Source organism: Pseudopodoces humilis, chromosome 1 (genome assembly GCF_049639895.1).
Source record: "Pseudopodoces humilis isolate 2021_Gansu_Grassland_sample_001 chromosome 1, ASM4963989v1, whole genome shotgun sequence".
Lineage (NCBI taxonomy): Eukaryota > Metazoa > Chordata > Aves > Passeriformes > Paridae > Pseudopodoces > Pseudopodoces humilis.
This window is the reverse complement of record NC_142200.1, coordinates 114,761,011-114,777,372: the sequence shown is the minus strand read 5'-3', so window position 1 is coordinate 114,777,372 and position 16,362 is coordinate 114,761,011. Positions and strand designations below refer to the sequence as shown.

Sequence of the window (16,362 nt, the reverse complement as noted above, 5' to 3'; positions counted from 1 at the left end):
GCCACAACAGAGCTTTCTTCTTTAGGCTCTGTAAATGTTTAGTATTTCTCAGGAAATTTCTTGGAGATGGGACGTAGCATTCCATTGCTCTGAAACTTTCCCTCTCTGAGGGTTGCAGTGAACTGTAAGTTAGTGAAGCTCTGCATGTCCCAAATTACTGCGGGAAATCCACAAGCCCTGGGACTGAACATGGCCTGAAACTTTATTGCATGTCACTCGGAAACATTCCATTTTTCCCTTCTGCATTTCTTCTGACTAACACTCAGGTAGGCATCAATTTATGGTCTATCAGAGTGTCTGAAAGAGCTATTCCGCCCTCAGTAAGGGAGAGGATATTCCATGTTTAATGGAGTACATAAAACGCTGCTTTGTGCCCTCTCGAGCCTTCCATGGAAGCTGTGGCTCAGTGTAACTGTTGGGAGTGTACTTACTGCATTGAAGTTGGGGAAGAGATTCACTGCTGCGGCAGTGTCCAGAGGAAATGGGAGGAACGGCTTAATATCCAGCGATGGCTGCAAGGGCGGTGCAGGAGGACGCACAAGGGCTGGAAGAGCAGGGCTCTGGCATGTACCACCTGCATGTACAAAGACACAGAGAGCACTCAGCAAGATTAGCAGGGTGGGGATAAAAGCTAGCACACACGCACACACAAAAAGGAACAATAAAAAGACTACATTGGATCAAACAAATTCATTTTGATCTGTCCAAAAATTATTGCGTTACTGAAAAAAAAAAATAAAAAATCACAGCTGACTCAGTGACTGAGTTGGTTATAATTCTTTGCCAGCAATTGCTTCAGGTTTTAGTCTGTCATGATTAGAATTACCTTATAAACCATTTATTTCCATGGATAATCTGGAACAATCATTCACCATATGTCTAACTTCCCCTGAGAGCTTCAGCTAGTCTCATTCTCTAATAATTTCAGCGCTTCATCCCTACCCTGTTGCTCAACCCTACAAAGGCAGGTTACTCAAAAAGATAAAGAACAACTTGCTGTTTAGCTCAGCAAAAGTCATGATATTTGCATATTTCTGATTTTTTAAATTAAATGCTCACTCACGGAGCCAACAGCTTCCGCTTCAACCTAAACCACACAAACACAACGTACCTTGCTGCCTCAACAGTTGATCAATACATATCTAAAAATAACAGTCTCAAGGAGCCACTGAAATTGTGTTTATGGGAAGGTGCCGAGGAACACTTTCTGCCCTTTGCAAGGGGAGGACCTGATTCAGACTGTGCAGCAGAAAGCTCCTCCCAGCTAACCACCAGCTCTGTGGGAACATAATGCAAATGAAGAAATCCCCTTGCATACCAATAAGGCACTACCTGTTTGCAGTGGACCCTATTTTGCCTATTTCTTTGCCCCTGGCCACAGACATCTACAAGCTGGAAGGATCCAAGTTCATTCTCTGCTTTCAGTGTCTCCTATATTTTGGTTGCACTCCAAAACATCAATTCCCTGTTAATTAAAGACTATTTGGATCCTAGGAAACTGTTAAAATATGCCAGTGTTCTTCTAATCTGAGAGGCAGGCAACAGACTGTAAAAACCTGCTGGTAAGAGTCCAAGAAACACTGAAAAAAAATGAAAGGGGAGTTTTACCCTACTCACTGAACAGAGACACAAGCAGACAGATCAACAGAGGGAGAGATCCAAAATCTGTTTCTTTTTTTCCCTCTCATACGTACAGACATTTCATTAAACAATTTTCACACATCCTTTAAGAGCGCAAATATAAAGTAGTCAGACTGATATATAAAATCTCTCCATATTTGGCCAGCAAATCTGCTAACAAGGTTTGTCATGTTATACATCTCATTGAGGGCTAAAAACAAGGACTTAATTAACCAGTTGTAGAAGATCATCCAAGTTGTGCTTCAAGGTATATAATCAGCTGGAGCCAAATTTTGAAGACTGCCCTTTTTTGCCAACTTTCAACTCCTCTGTGAAGTGTTTCACTAAAAATCACTAGTAAATTAAAGGTAGTGGATTAGGGGTCACTGCAATCTCGTGATAGTTTTTAATCCAAAGAATAACTTCCATTTTTGGGGTAGTTTCTACATTGTACCTCAATGTAAGTGTATAAGAAATCAAAAGTCTGAATGCAGCGGCTGAGGATATAGGCAACAGAAAAGCAGAGTGCAAGCAGCATAGAATTATCAAGTATTTGACTGACATTGCTTTGGCAATTGCTACATTCCCATGACATTATTACAAAAACACTGTACAAATAAATCTAACAGGTCAGAATGATGATAAGGTAGTGTTGAACATGCCAATCATACTATCTCAGAATAGGAAAGACCCATAAATGTACTTCTTAACATGCTGTAAATACTTAGCTTTACTTATATAAAACTTTTAAACATCATGAAAGGAAGAAGTCACTCTTAGTAAAGCAAAAAAAACATTGCACCTGAGATGTACAGAATTACACAGATATTTCAAGGTGAGCATTTGCCCGGCAACAGCAAAGAATTTGAGGCTAATCAAACATTCTGTAACTCACAAATGTAAATGTAAACTGGACTGAGAAATGTCACCTGTGCTTGGGGACACAGCTCATTGGGTGTATTATCTCAGTACTACAGAGAAGAGCTTCACAGGTTCAGATTACCTAGAACAACATCATTGGTATCCCAAACTCATCTAAGATACCAAGGCATGGAGGATGAAATATTTCTATTCTGTGATCCTTTCCTGTGGCATGACTCGGTGCTCATGCACCTGCTGCTGCCAGTGCGATGCAAAGCCATCTGGGGACAAGAATGAGCTTTAAATGGAAAAATCCAGCCAGCTCTGCAGGACCTTGGCTGGGACTCAGAGCCTCTGGAACAGAGTTTAAAATCTACCACAGTCCTGGCTACAGTGGCACAGAAAATTAGTATGTTCAGGAGCACAGCTGCTCTCTGTTTTTTCAATAGTGTCAGACGTGTTCCTAAATGATGGAGCATGTGAGAGGCATCATGAAATCTGAGCCTTTGCTTAAAAATATTCTCTAATGTTTACAGCTGCAAAAAGTAGCTTCTCTTTCCATTTAACATGCACAGAGTTGTAGTCTAGAATCTGCAACAGAAAAACTGAAGCAATGGCAGGCATTTCTGTGACAGCTTAGCTTGGACAACCTTTGAGAATGCCAATGTTAACTATTTCACACCTAATCCATTAGCAGAGGGATGGAGAGGGATAGAAGCTCACTGGGAAAAGTTCTTGAGGACTGTACACAGATAAATTCCAAGTGTTACAGAATGTTGCATTGCAGTGAAGAACCATAAAATTTGCTTATGACATTTTTGGTGTTGTGTCGGATAAGTTTCTCCACAAAGACCTTCATAGCATACCCTGAGCAGATGCAGCACTGCTGATCAACAATGAGGGTGAAGGTTCAATGTCAGCCTTTCTATAAGCTTTCTACCAGCAAGATTTGGAAAACATTGGCCAAGAAAACTAGCAAAAAAATCCCGCAACACTGATAGGTTTTGTCCACAGCCTGTGCCTGATGCTCCGTATTATTAATATTATTACCTGAAGTTCACATAGATAACCTTGTCTTCATGAGGAGCATACCACAATTACTTAAAATGGCAGGATAATGATTTTCTAATTCCAGTCTTACAAGCTAGTGATGTTAGAGTCTCATCTCTTTTTAAAGAGGAGAATCAGATTCTAAATGAGAGATGAATGTTCCGACATTTGAGAAATTCACGTCAATACTGTTACCCAAATTTTCTTTGTAGGGAAACCAAGAATAATACAACTTCAAAGCTTAATTGGCTCAGCATTTTGACCAAGCTTGAAGTAATCATTTGTTTCTTCAATTTTCCGACAATTTAAATCACAGGCAAGGTAATCACTTATAGATCCATCCATCCATGCTATACATCCAAAGTAAGCGTGTGCATACAAGTTTGGGGAAAAGCTTACAACAAACCTTTGCCCCTTCCTAAATCACACTGAAACCGTTTGCACAGGGATGCAGTTCTGTGTCTCCAGCAGGGACTAGATATTTTGCCCTACCACTGGGTAATCTGGTTTGCACTACAGCACCATATTCTGGGCACAGACAGTCCCCGTGCTACAAAGCCAGGTGCACAACATGAGGTCCATGCTCTTGGTGACACAGCCCAGTCAAGTGGGTTCTCCTTCTGAAACCACTGGTGATATGAACTTCATCAGCACAAGACCTTTCTTGACCAAACCAAGGGATTATGACAGAAACAGATAAGGAGATGATTCCTGCCCATTGTGCCTCAAACTGTCCATTCCATAAGGAATTAGCACATGTTATTTGTTTTGAGAATGAATGGGAACAAATACTGGTGTCAGTCTTTTCTCCTGCTTCCCCGTGCCCCATTTTTACTTTAGATACCATGTTTCACTATGGAACTAAAAATAGATTTTAAAATGAGGATCATTCTTAAAAAAAAACAAAAAACAAACAAACAAACAAAAAACTGTGTGTCATTAAAAGTGCTAAAGTTTTAATCTTATCTTAACAATTTTTTTTTGGTGACAATTCTATACAAAAAGTTAACAGATTCTGGGGAAAATATTTGCTTTCAGCAAAATAGCACTAACTAGAAAGAAAGTTTCCCATGTAAACTTTTGTGCCCAGTTCACCTGAAATTTTCCTCAGACCAGTATTAGGTGAAGAGTATAAACAGCTGTAAGTACTGACCCTAAAATCTGCATTAAGAGAGTCACAAAAACTGAATATGCACAAAGGAAAAGAAACAAAATAGCTCTAGAATAAGCAGACATCATAAAGCAGGGTGATTTTTAATACAGAATAATAAATAGCAAGATTTCTTGATGTTTTTCAAGCAGGCCAATATCCCCATTCTTCAGGCTCCCTGACAAACAATTTAGCAACCACCTATTGTTATATTTTGTGATTTGGCAATAGAAGAAGTTATGTTACATCTTTCTCTGTATAGTCTTTCCTCTTGCATACCTTCATTCCCAATCCTTCAAGTTTAAACTTAACTGCAGATTTAGTTTCCAGAAAAAGAATCACTAGACGCATTATCAAATAGTCTCTCCTAAGGAGGAATCTAGCTCAGCTTTTGCAGACACAAAAATGTAGATAATTTTTTGCAATGCATTTGAAACTTGGAGGTATGTAAACTGGGCAGAAACTCTAAACTAATACCCCATTAATCTAACTCTTTTGCAGTTCTTCCATCACTAACTATTACCATCATAAACACTGAGTGAAAAAGCAAATCTCTGCAGAATTTTATTTTCATTCCTTCATTACTTTGCAATTTTTTCCTTCTGTCCATGTGCACAGCTATTTTGAATACAGCAAAGACACTAAACTGATGTACCCTTTCCCTGCCTTCCTAGAGTCTGGATTGGCTTTCAGAATCATAAAGATATTTCCATGTTTTACAACCCATCTCACACCTCTCTTAATATTTACATGATAACTTGTCTGAGGTCAAAAAAATGCACACATTCTGCCTTGGCAAAAGCTCAGAGAACTTTTCAGATGGTATGACTCAGTGGAGAAGCTGGGAAAGTACCACACATTTCCAACTGAAAAGTTGGCTTCTAGGAGGCTTTAAAAGATAACTTCAAAAGCTTTCATTAATATTTTTTATATATGATCCCTTTATCTAACAATACACATGCAGAAAGCATTAAAACATATCCTAGGGACCCTGAGCCAAAACAAGAATTATCATAGAAAATTTTCAAGAACACTGACTCAGGCTATTTTAAAGTATAAAAGGGAAAGGATATGTGGGGAGCTCATGGTCTAGCTTGTAAATGTTAATAAGCCTACATTTGGACAACTCAATATCAGCTAGAACTTTTAATTTGCTATGAATTAAGTTTGCCTAGTGGGCCAAAGAGGGCCAAAGAAAAGGTATATCTGCAGGGATTTTTTCAAAAAGACAGTAAAGGCACAAGCATTCAAGAACAGCAGGCTATCCATGGTAAATAATGCTCTTTCATGGTCTAAAATATCACATTTATATTTTCAGGGAATCTGATAAAATAGGAAATTTCAAGACATCCAAAACCAAAATAATAAAATTCTCTGGGATCTAACAGAGAAAATATGGCATGAACACGTGTTTTTTAGGAATTAGTTTAATGTAATTTTTCACAGACCATAGTCACTAGGGTACTCCCTTTCATCACTGTATGGCAATATTCAGTTTTGCAACAGATACTTCTCTCAAAAGCTGCTGAATCATCCCTTTAAAGGTACATTCAGTTACATACATAATAAGTAGTACCAGTGATTTAACCTGGCATGGAAAAACGAGCCTCACTTTATGGCCACACTGCTTATTTGTAGTTATTATGTATTAGTTTTACGTAATAAAGTGACTAAAATATGAACTCAACATAGAGAAAGTTAGGTAACATGCTACCTGTGTCTTTTATGTGCAGAAAGAAACTTTTGATTTTCAATATGCAGCTTTTATAGGTTACTTATTATTACATATGAACTGAAAGGAGATTAGGTGGAAACAAATTACATGATGCCTCTGGAGAATTTATTGCTCAGAAAATCTATTTTCTGACCATTTATAGTCTTAGAACTCAGCTTCTTGTAAGGGCTTTTTATCATTTTGAGTGATTTGTTTCTTTTTTTAAAATTTATTTCTTTTAGAAGGAGAAATGAGAATCTTAAAGTGCTTTTGACTGCTGTATTGTTCACAGACTTTTTGGGGAGTACTTTCATTATTTAGTAATCTCAAAAGAATTAATTAAAAAATACGATAGCCACATTTAAATACATTACTTTTACATATAATCACTCTTAGGTGCGGAAAAGAAAGAAAAACCCCAACTGTATTAAATATTTGAAGCCCACTCGAAAAGAAGAGCCTTCAAAATGGGACTCCAACCACACCAGCCTTGTTCCTGCTGGTTCCCCTGAGACAGCCTGAGGATCAAGTTCACTGTGTGGCTAGACAAGCTTTCCTTTCACAGGTTTTGCTGTTAGCAAGGCTAGCAGTGGCTAGTCACTTTGAAGAGGATGAATGCAACACTGTCTCAGCTGTGGAGATCTGTGAGTAATTGACTTTTCAGTTCACTGGCCAAACAAAAAAAAATAGAGACAATTAGTGGGGGAAAGCCCCTACCAGTGTCAGCTGAAACTCTTCTTTCACCTAAAATGACATCCTATAGCTCTTACTTAGATACTTAGCTGTTTTTATTATTTAAATATTGGCAGATTTCAAACACCCAGATCCAAACAACTTGAAATGACTCATTACAAAAATATTTTTTTCTCTTCCTTTTTTTTTTTTCCAGATTGGCACAAATCAGTACCCACAGTTTATTTATAGAGAGCATTTTTCAGTACATACACTGTTCACCTGGAAAGTTTGAATCAACTCTGGTCATTTGCTGCTATTCAAAGTATTATTTTTTCTAAAGAAAATATTTATTCTCTGGTTCCTGCAAAGTGATCTAGTTTAGGAAAAGAATCCTTTTTATGATTATTATTAGTTTTGGAAGCCTTCAGCTATGCATTATATAGTGTTTTTTAAAGTCTTTCACACATAAGAAACAAACATTTTGAAACACATAAGATCATATATCCCAATAATTTTGATTGGAAAATATACTCCTCTAGGTGTACAGAGGAGCAAATTTCTCTTTTCATTGCATAGAAACCTGTGAAACTACTATTATGAAGCTTGACTGGGAAAATGCAGAAACAAATTTGCATGTGTACTCTGATACCCATTATCTTCTGCAATTTTTTCCTTTACTTTGCTAGGAAGCTCAAGTTTCTGCTCCCACTTTGCTACCTTTTTTTCCTCCTGTCCCTTTATCATCTGCATTACAGGAAGGTGAGCCCACCTTACAGGCAATGAAGTCCAGTCTGACTGAATGGGGTTGAAGTGCTCAGCATTGTGCAGATCTTACCCACCTCAGGCCACAAGGCTAATTAATGTGAGAGCCCCCATTAATCCCACAAAATACCACCTCTTGCCCCATATCTAGAATATGCTATGGACCTCAGGAAACACTCTACTGAAGAAAATACTGGTGTGTTTTGTTTTTGCATAGCTACTGAAAAGCCATGATCTGAACTCCAGTACTTAATACTGTCAAGCAAGGAATTTGTCTAACTCATTATGGGCCACATCTTATACGGATTATAAACTGCACAACAGCAGACTCAGCTTTTTATTTTAGCAACATGACCTACCTAATTCAGCTCTTCAGAGTCCTTTGGGTTTTTATTGCAGTTGGTCAGACATATTTGGATTTTTTTTTCCCCTACTGGAAATTGTTGGATTACTGAAAATTAAACTATCCAAAATCAATGTTCCACTTTCTATAAAGTTCTGCCTATTTCTAGTATAAGGAAACAATTAGAAATTGTCCAATTTGGTCAGGATGTTTATTAACAGCTGCCCATACCAAGTACCAACCATGCCAACTACCAGAGAACCAGAAAGCCCAAGACTGTAAGTCACAGATTTTGAGAAGACAAACTAGAATGCCCATGAACCTCAGTTCTCCTCCCTCTTGAGAATGGAGGAGCTTTTAATTTCTATCTGCCTTACAAAAAAAATCAAATATCAAATATCCATCAGCCTTACTTTTTTCTCTATGCAATTCCATTATTAATTCTCTGGAAACTTCTACTTGGCAAGAGATTATCTCAATTTTTCAGTTAGGAACCTAGGACAGACAGCAAAAGTCTTCTCAAAGCTTACACAGGAATCTGTGGCAGACAAAGAACCTGACCTCTAGGTCTCCAAATTTAGTGCTCTGAGCACTGTAATATCTTCTCCTGGTTGTAGGCTAATAGCAAACTGAACATGCTTTCATTTAGACTTGAATGATCTCACAGATAATGTCAAAACTTGTTCTTCTTTCAGTGCCAGAAATGCTAGAGGAAAGAGGAGTTCACCAACGAGTCTACATCTGCACTAATAATTAGATTTTCTTTTGGCAAACTATGTATCCTCAGCTCTACATTACCATTTCTTCCCACACTGTTCACGTTTATACTACTTTTACTTTCTTTTGTAAGAAAGTGAATCCAAAGAACTGAAACACCTGCCTTGCACAGAGTGAGCTAAAAATGTAGAGACATTCGTACCACCATGCAGTAATGTCAGGACAGAAAAGATGGCTGAGAAGAGACCTCATCAATGTAAATAAATGTTGGAAGATAGGGTGTCAATAGGACGAAGCTGGGTTCTGCTCAGTGGTGCCAAGTAAGTACAAGAGGCAATGGGCAGAAACTGATGCACAGGAAGTTCCTGTGAACATGAGGAAGAACTTCTTTACTGTGTGAATAACTGAGCACTGGCACAGATTTTTCAGAGGTTGTGGAGCCTCCCTCACCAGAGATACTCAAGGACCATCTGGATACAGTCCTGCGTCATGTGCTCTAGGATGACCCTGCTTGAGTAGGGAGATTGGACCAGATGACCCCAGTATGCTTCCTTCTAATCTGACTCATTCTGTGATTCTGTATGAAAAACAGGTTTCCCTTTTCTTTCCATGATGATCTTGGCTAGTTATTCCCACATAAAGCAGCTACCCTAGTGCGATTTCCAGCCTGCAGCAAAGATTTACTTTCAGGCTCCAGCTAAGGTGGGAAGCATGGGTGTTTTCAGAGGCGCACGAAAACCCAGTGAAGTTAGAGGAAGGGCACAGTGTTACAAATGTGCATTTCCCCAAAACTGCACGCACAGTGTTTCTCGATACCTTTCAGCCTATAAATATATTTTGTGACAGTGTTGAACGAATTACACCATTTATTTACTGACACATCATGCATCTCTCCTAACCAGTAGGTCCGAATGTGGTTTGTAGCGTCTACTGGAGAGATACTAGATCTTATCAGATCATGTCCAACAGAATGTGGTTACAAACTAACTGGATCTAAACATTGAAACATGAGGAAGAAACTGCTGAAAGCCATTAAGATACATCCCAAAGTCTGCTCCCCTGAGGTCACAGAGTCCCAGTAGATCCAAACTACAAAGGTTCAAAAAATTCACACCGTAAATAAATAAGTAAAGCAAAAAATACAAGCATCGGCCAAGTATTAAAAAAAAAATCACTTAATTTTAAAGCTTTACACTTTTTGACATTTAAGAAAGTCTTTGACCTGGTATATTCTGCAGTTGAATTTTTCTGATGGTTTTATAAAGGTCATGTTTATGGTATATTGAGCACAAAGTTCCAGGGGTTATTAATCAGAAGAACACTGTACTGCAAACAGATTTTCAAAAAATTTTTCATTTTTATGGACATATTGAATATGATGAATATATTATCAGCTTTAAAAGTGCCATTTTTCAAAAGCATGCTTGGTGAAGAAATAACGATTAACTTCTGGTGTCTTTAAATGAAACAAGCATATGACTGAGATGAATATGTAAGTAATGAAAGTTCTGTCCATGAAATGGACACACTCCACTAAGTAAACTCTATGAAGATAGTCCTGTGTAGCAATGCATCTACTGTTTAGAACTAATAATTCCATTTAGCATTAATAATTCACTGGGAAGTGTTTTTAAGCATTTGTAACTGCATAGTGCAAAGTAAGTGGAACTTAATGATAAGTTACTGCATGTTTCCAGGGTACCATTTCACTCTTCAGCTAGCTGTCAAACCTCTGTTGCTTTACTGAATAACAAGTAGATCGACTTCAGAAAGCGATGAAATTAGGAGAAGGATGGCAGAATCTAAGCCAAAAGAGCAAAGTCAAAGCTAGCTCCACAGAGGGAGTGGAAGGGAAGGAAGGAGAGAGGTGCATTGAGAAAAAAAGTGACAGAAAGTCATCAGTTTTGCAGCTGCACTTGGCAGTTGGTCTTACAGGTAGCACATAACAATGGACATGAAAATACCTCTGTCAATCTATGCCAGTGTCACACAGCCTGGACCACAATTCCCTCCTGAATAAACCTCAGAGAGTTGCATACATAGGCCAGCCAAGTGTATGTATGTGACAAAAATGCATACTTATTGAAATAAAATCACATTTTTCATTTTTCTTTCCCATGCATAACAGCATAAATGCTAGCACAATACATCAGAAACTACCACAGTCTCAAAAGTTTTGATTCACAAAAAGCCCCTCAGCACATATGTTTAAAACTATTAGGTTTATGATCTTTCATAGGTAGGCAAAAGAATAAGGAAAAAAATTAAAATGGCAACAAAAGCACAGGATTTACTAACGGATAGGGACCATTGCCACAGTAGATAGAAGTTCATTTTACAGGACAGGCTCCTGGACATAAAGAACTTTTCAGTTCATGGTGATTTGAAAGATACTTGTTAAGATAAATTATAGATTGTAGCATCATTTTTCCTATACGTATGTATTTCTAAATTAAAAACACTTCAAATTATTTGGCTCAGGAACATTTTTCTAACAATGAAATATCTTAACTCCCATTATGAATGAAATACCTGAAGTTCTTAAAAAAAATTAAAGTGAAACAGCAAACACAAATATATTTCTTTCTCAGGATGTAAAGCCAGAACAAAAGCTTCTTAGATCACATGGCCCAATTGTCTTCAAACCCAAACTCATTACTTTTCATAAAACTTCCACTATACTTTATTGAAACAAAACAAGTTCAGTCCTCAGGAGATACAGCTGTTTGTGCAAAAAGCAAGAGCCTGAGGCTCTGTGACCAAGAGTTTCTGGGAAAAGAAGTTGATGCAAAACTGAAGTTTTCCTAGCAGGCAACTGATGCTTTGTATTAAGAAGCAAAGAAAAAGCAGACAGACAGTGCTTGGCAGTTTGTTGTCCCCACAGAGACAGCATGCCTTGAAGAGGAAAGAGAGGGATAAAATATTTAGTTAAGTTTGAGCCTTACTAAGAGAACAGAATTTTATGCCATCTCAAATCACACATGCACTGTGTCAGCTATGACTATACCCTGGATTTTCATCAGCAGGAAGTTAGAAAAAAAATAAAAATGTAAATAATTGTACTGGGGAGAGAAAAATATCTGTATCTTCTGCTAAATACTTGAAGATTAGATTAGAGTCACTCCCCTCAGCATTGAGCAACAGAGATCAGCTTATATCTTAATGGAGCTGTGCCATTAGATGTTGCTCTCTTGCCCCAATGCCAAAAAGTTCAGGTTCAAGTTGAACACACACAAGACAAAAGCGTGACCACTAACAGAGCAGCCTTCCAGCATGAAGAGATGAGGAATTCATCAGGAATTTGCAGATCCCTCCTGACTTGCTGGGAACCTTTTTGCTGTCCTGATGAACTCCTAAGCCATTCTTCACCTGCCTGAAAAAAACTTGGGATGCAAATAATCAGTTCTTCACTGCGGGACAGAGTTTTGAGTTCTGCAAGGGAACCATGAAAGAAGAGCTGTTGCTGATAGAGCACAAAACCTTGAAGACAATGCTAAGGGCAAGGAGTTCAAATTGGGAGAGGGAAAAGTGGAGGAGAAAGGAGGGGAAGTAAGATGACAGAAGGCAAATCAAAACTGGAAATAAAAGAATGGGATGCTGGAAATCAATGGGAGAAATTTGAACCTTGGCTAGAATAAATTAAACTGTTGTCTTCTGGAAAATGTACATCCAGTCACAGATTTAATTTTAATAAAGTTTAAATAGGACATGTTATAGCATACATAAATAGTAGTAATTTTGTAACTCTATTGTATCTACAAATTACATATTTGCCAAACATTATTTAGTGCAATCACATGCCGCTCTTGTGCAATTCAAATGATTTTATTTTTTTTTCCCTTTCTTAAACAGAGATAAACGTGTCATATGATATGCTGGAACACAGTTAACAGACAACTAGGTATTAATTCACAGTATATCCTGGTGAGTAAATGCTTTTATTTCCATGAAAAAAAAAAAGTGGAATTGTGCTTCTACATGCATAGCTGCAATGAAAAACAAAAAACAAAAATAAAACAACAAAACAAACAAACAAACAAAAAGTACAAATTACAAAGGACTGACTCCACAGCCCAAGCAGGGTACCCTCATTTCCATTTACTGATCCTAGCCATGACCCTTCTGCAACAGGGAAAACATAACAAAACAGACTATATTGAATTCACTTTTATAAACCTTTTTATTCCCTGTCATTTATGGACCAGTTGAAACCATGTTTTAATAGTCCTTGAATCAGGTTGTGGGTTTGCACATAGCATTGCAATTACAAAGTTACGGATAATTAATCTGTTCTTCTGTGCTAATTTGGCTGATGCTTTGCTTCAAGAAGCAATTGCTTGTGGACAAGAAAACAGCAAAAATTCAACTTTTCCTGTGTTGCAAAGCTCTGTCAGAATTTATCTTCTCTTCAGGTCTACATGGAAGCTACACTTTCACACATAATGTAGAAACAAATTCTTTAAAAAGTTTCAAAAATTGAAAGAAATCAAGGTCTGTATTTTAATCAAAGGCCCATATTGTAGTCTGCTCTGTAACTCCTCAGCACCTCAGGGGAATGTCCCAACAGTTGGGCTGTTGACTAACTGGGGAGACTTGCACAATGTTAGCATTTTGGAGCAGTTTGGATTAGTGTAAATGTGTATTCACTTCACGGAGGAATTTAGCTTGTGTTTCCAGCAGCCCACAAAAGTCCCTTGACCTCAGGGCTAGTGTTTTCCTGGGGAAGTGAATAGATTCTTTTACAGTGGAGAAGTTCTAACAAACTGGCTATTTATGAAAAAGGACTATGAAAACTTCAGTTTTGGCAAGCTTACACCTGATGGAGCTGATTTAGGCAAATGCTCTGAGAGGTGGAATATGCGGCAGTTATTAGGTTGACTGTCCTTCTCTTGACACTTGTGAAAATACTGGCAGGTCTGTTTTTCAAATCTCTACCTAAAATATGCCTATAATTTAAAGAAAAGCTTTTCATGCGAGTAAAATTATCTCCTGTCATTCTCTATAGGTGGGGGAAAAGCACTGCTGCTTTTGCAGACAAGACATAAAGGACAAAAGAAATTTTTGTCCTATTTTCCAGAAACACAGGCATGTCAAGCCCAATTTATCTAATCCATGACATGTTGGATGCTCCAGGCTGCATCTATGGAAATAGATAAAGGCTTGTCCTCCACAGATTTAATGAATGGGAATCCCTGCCCCTAGCTAATATAAATCATTCTTGTTGGTGGGTAATTCTATTGATTACAATCCAATTACATTTACACAAGTACACATAAGAATTTTCTGTAAAACAGCACAAACTGTGGGCCAAAAAAATGCAATCCTAGTAATATGTTCATATTTCTTTCATCTGTATGAAGTACATTTTTCACTTTTTTCTATATCCTATCCTGATGTTCCTTAAGCATGTTTTACTATCACATGACATAAAATTATTCCATGAAAAATCTATATGTGATTATTCACCCTATTCAGAGTGCGAAAAGCAAAGAAAGTTTTATAGGTTCTGACACATATTTTGCTCTGAGGTTTCCTGAGTTGACCACACAACTCATAGCTGTGTCTTGGTTTGAAAAAACAGGTGTCTGCTAAGGAGGGCAGGAGCCTCTCTTGAAATGGAAAAAATGTAAACATCCCCCCCACAATTATTATAATTTTGAAATTAATGAACTGCCAGGCAAAAATATGGGAAAAAGAATAGTAGTTCTTTACCAGGAAAATTAAAACAAAATGAAGTAGCATAACGAAAACATGGACCGAGTCAGAATACAACTTGACACCCTGTTGGTCAGGGTGTTGGTAGCAGTCTCATTAAGTGGTGGCTGCAGCTCTCCTGGAGTGACAGATGTGGTTCTGTTGAAGCAGTGATCCTGTAGAAGGGTGTGGTTTTCCTATAAAGGTCCAGTGGTGGTGTAGATGGGTCCAGTCTTCTTCTGGGAATCCAGTGCAGGAAGACTGACTGCAGTGTTCCAGTCTCAGATTATATCCAGGTAGGAATGCTTGGCTCCTCCCCCTGGGTGGAGCATCGCACAAAGGGATGATGGAATTTTATCAGTCATGCAGTGAGACTCAATGGCCCATTAACAGCAGATATCCCTCTGGAGGGAGGATGGGTCATGGAAGAGATAAAGAACACTGCCTCACCTGGTTTTAACAGGTGGTAGTAGAATAAATACTTCTGGTTACATCTTGCATTGCAACCTAAGACAAGCTCTAAACAGAAGGTTCAGACCAGTATCCTCTGTATCTTGGTTACCATTTTATATGGGCAAAATTCTAAAAGGGAAAAAAAAACCAACAAACCAACCAAACAAAAACTCTACACAGAAAACCACCCTCCATGGGGTATGGAAGGTGGCAAGGAGTGGTCTGCATACCAATGTGCAGATTTCACTGCTGGCTAGGGATACCAAGGCATGGTTGAAGAGACAAATACTATTCATCTGCATTTTTACTTTGGCCAGGAACAGCCTGAAACCCCCTCTAAAGAAAAAGAGATAGGATAAACTCTCAAGTAATACTACCTTTCCAGTCAGCCTGGTTATGTTCTGGTCCTCTATCAAGCCATCTTAAAATTTCATAGCCCCTGTTCCAGGAACCAGACACAGAAATATATTATAAAACATTTAAATTTAGAGAAAACCATGCTTGCTCATGCAATCTCACTACTCAAAATATTTACTTCTAGCCCTACATAAATATTAAAATTTTATTTTGTGTGTATCAAAAATAAAATTCAGCATTCACTGATTCTGCCCTCATAGTTATTAATGCTCTATAATTCAGTATCTCCTTAAATAACTCTAAAGATATATTGAAACAGGCCTAGTATAAAAACAACCCACCTCAAACATTTCAATTTGTTGCAGCCAAAGACTGTTTCTCATCTACCTCCTTCCTATTGTGTTAAAAAAAATCAAGCCTTGAGCATAAGACACTAAAACTTACTCCACAGGAAAAAAAGTCTCAGTTGACATGTTTTATTTTCTTTTTAAGGCTTTCTCTGTTGGAAAGGCAAAATGAAATGAAAGAAATAACTGATTCTGTTGCATTACACAGTTACTTGAGAGATACTAAAGGAAATGCAGGTTTTTGAAAGGCATTTCTACCAAACCTTGGAACCATGATAAAACAGAATATAGTACCAAGAGGAGAAAATCTTTGGTGCACACTTTTCTAATAATCCATGTAGATCAGAAGGATCTTGCAGCTTCACAATTTTAAGTCTGTCTAGTATAATTCCACATGTTATTTAGTATGCTATATGTGTATATATATATATATATATATATATATATATATTTGCTCTGATCCATGTTAAGTCATTGTATTGCTTTGCTTCAATTACATGGGATAAAGACCTAATCAAATTCAACTTTTTTACATCACAGCATTTAACATTTCTAATATTTTTGTTACTTTTTCACATTAAAATAGAAAACAGAAAAGTAATGCCTCAATTTAGTCATC

General features: G+C 37.7%; 1 protein-coding gene across 4 annotated transcripts in view; it reads right to left on the bottom strand.

Moving 5' to 3' along the window:
* ZNF385D (zinc finger protein 385D) overlaps window positions 1–16,362 on the bottom strand; it is a 411,842-nt gene that overhangs the window by 132,350 nt on the left and 263,130 nt on the right. For all 4 annotated transcript variants that reach the window (XM_088059112.1, XM_088059116.1, XM_014248779.2 and 1 more), the window contains one exon: window positions 432–574. In XM_088059112.1, coding sequence (XP_087915238.1) covers window positions 432–574 — 143 coding nt within the window. The remainder of the gene's footprint in view (window positions 1–431; window positions 575–16,362) is intronic.